The 2,825-nt window shown below is 53.6% G+C and overlaps 1 protein-coding gene across 1 annotated transcript; it reads right to left on the bottom strand.

Annotated features, from left to right (window-relative positions):
• Nucleotides 1-1,608: 1,608 nt before the first annotated feature.
• Nucleotides 1,609-2,541, bottom strand: LOC306815875 (olfactory receptor 14I1-like; the record flags this gene model as incomplete). Its single annotated transcript, XM_079332391.1, has 1 exon — nt 1,609-2,541. One exon carries the CDS (start codon nt 2,539-2,541, stop codon nt 1,609-1,611), a length of 933 nt encoding a protein of 310 aa, XP_079188517.1.
• Between the last annotated feature and the right edge of the window lie 284 nt (nt 2,542-2,825).

Below are 2,825 nucleotides of genomic sequence, written 5' to 3' on the forward strand. Positions count from 1 at the left end.
TCTGGCTCTGAGGAGAGCACAGCAGACCATGTCCCAGGCCTGGCTAAAGTCTGGGCACACAACATCCCCTTCTTTTCCCTTCTATGGGGGTTCTGCAATCCCTGCCTTGTGCTGCCAGTGCCTGGAATGGCTGCAGGAGAATTTGCCACATGCCCTTCCCTGCTGAGCCTGACTAGTATGTGACTTTCCCAGTGCCCCTCCCTGCCCTGTTTGCAGACTGGTTCCATGTCTGCCCTTTTCAAAGTGCCCAGGACTCTGGGATGGCTCTGCCCTTTCCAAGGGCTTCTAGAGAGATCTCACAGTGACACTGACCAGCCTTGTCAACATCCCTGACACCAAAGGCCTTTTCCACATCCCTCGGCTCCAGCTCAGTGCCCAGAATACAGCACATCTCTGTCTAGGTCCTAGGGGTGGTTCAGAAGGGAGGTAGTTCTGATTTCTCCCCACAGATCCAGCACTCCAATTGTCCATGGCTGCCTTGAGCAATTTTTCCTAGAACCTCCCTGCCAGGGATGTTTCTCTCTGTGCAGTCCTAACCACAGCCCAGTAAGAAATTCAGGTGGCTTCCCCAAGTGAAGTGGCCTCAAGGCACTGTTTGTGCCACCAGAACTCTGCAACGCCCAAGTGCTGATGATGGTGTTTGTGCTCACTCAGTTTCATCTCCACACACACACACACGCACACACACACAATGCACTGCTGAAATCTCCTCAGTACAGAGCAAGCATGGCCTGCTGGCCTGGTCACTTGATGTCCCTTTATACAGGGACAAACAATGTCAAGGAAGTGAGGCCAGTTCTGGGTATGGTGGTTGCAGGGATTGGTGTGGGACAATTGCCCTGGGACACCTTCCCAGGGCACTGTCCCCAGAACAAATACAGCCCAGGCCCTGCTCTGCTGCTCTCTGAGGTCCATCCCAGGAGCTCTGGCTGTGCCAGGACACTGCTGTGTGCCCCCTGCACACTGCCCCTCTGCCCCAGGCACTAAGCTTTGCTTTGCCAGAGCATTCCTGGAGCACATTGCTGATAGCAGCTCTGGAGGAGAGCAAAGCCTTCCTGCCCTGCCTTCAGGAGATCCCTTTGCTGATGGAGCTGCTGTGCTGGAGCCCAGGTGTGTCCCATCAGTGCCCATGGCCTGTCCCTGCCTGTGCTCACAGCAGGGACACACAGCAGGACAGTGACCAAGCTGCCAGAACACTGTGACCTTACAGCCACAGAAGGGCTGGCAAGGAGAGGGTGGAGTTGGATGAGGGAAGAGCCAGGACCATTGTCCCTGGCTGTGCTGCTGTGCTGGGAGTCTCTTCCCTCCACCTCTGCTCACAGGCACTGGTCTGCAGACACAGAGAAGGGCTGAGGAAGAATCCTGGACACACAGGACAGGGCAGGCACTTGTTTTTTATTCAAATGCATAAGGAATAGACCTCTTGTGTGTCTTTGAGGTCCAAAAAAATGTTAGATATTCATGTAGAAATTCAAAGAGAAATGACACAGCATTTTGTAAAAAACACAGCAACAGCAGTAAAAATTACCAAAGAAAAAGTGGAAAAATAGGGAGAAAAAGGTTTAGATTGTAGTTACATTCTAAAGACACTGCAGCAGAAAACAGAGTTTAATTCTTCTGAAAATATAGAGTCACCAGTTTTCTCAGGGCATCCTTGAGCTCCTGGTTCCTCAGGCTGTAGATGATGGGGTTCAGGGCTGGAGGCACCACCGAATACAGAACTGAGAGTGCCAGATCCAGAGATGGGGAGGAGATGGAGGAGGGCTTCAGGTAGACAAATGTCCCAGTGCTGATACACAGGGAGACCACAGCCAGGTGAGGGAGGCAGGTGGAAAAGGCTTTGTGCCTTCCCTGCTCAGAGGGTATCCTCAGCACAGCCCGGAAGATCTGCACATAGGAGAAAACAATGAACACAAAACAACCAAATACCAAACAGCCAGAAACAGCAAGAAGCCCAAGTTCCCTGAAGTAGGAGTGTGCGCAGGAGAGTTTGAGGATGTGTGGGATTTCACAGAAGAACTGGCCCAGGACATTGCCCTGGCACAGGGGCAGGGAAAATGTATTGACCGTGTGCAGCAGTGAATAGAGAAAGCCACTGGCCCAGGCAGCTGCTGCCATGTGGGCACAAGCTCTGCTGCCCAGGAGGGTCCCATAGTGCAGGGGTTTGCAGATGGACACGTAGCGGTCGTAGCACATGATGGTCAGGAGGGAAAACTCTGCTGACATGAAAAGACAAAAAAAAAAGAGCTGGATTGCACATCCTAAGTAGGAGATATTCCTGGTGTCCCAGAGGGAATTGTGCATGGCTTTGGGCACAGTGGTGCAGATGCAGCCCAGGTCAATGAGGGCCAGGTTGAGCAGGAAGAAGAACATGGGGGTGTGCAGGTGGTGGCCGCAGGCTACGGCGCTGATGATGAGGCCATTGCCGAGGAGGGCAGCCAGGGAGATGCCCAGGAAGAAGCAAAAGTGCAGGAGCTGCAGCTGCCTCGTGTCTGCCAATGGCAGCAGGAGGAAGTGGCTGATGGAGCTGCTGTTGGACATTTGATGTCTCTGGACATGGGGACCTGTTCATGGATAAAGAACAGTGACAAGTCAGCAGAGGCTGCTTGGACCCAAGCCTGGGCCATTCCCTGTAGACTGTCCCACTGTGACTCACCCACTCTTGTTCCTGCTCTGGGAAAACCTTCACCCCAGTCCCTGACTGAGCTCCAGTTGTGCTGTCTGAGAGTTCCAGGAGCAGCCAGGCCTGTGCATGGTGGCTCTCGAGGAGCCATCCCCGTGCTGCAGCCCTGGGTTTGTGGCTGTGTGGCAGAAGGACAAGGCTG

This window comes from Erithacus rubecula (assembly GCF_903797595.1).
Source record: "Erithacus rubecula genome assembly, contig: scaffold_266_arrow_ctg1, whole genome shotgun sequence".
Classification (NCBI taxonomy): Eukaryota; Metazoa; Chordata; class Aves; order Passeriformes; family Muscicapidae; genus Erithacus; species Erithacus rubecula.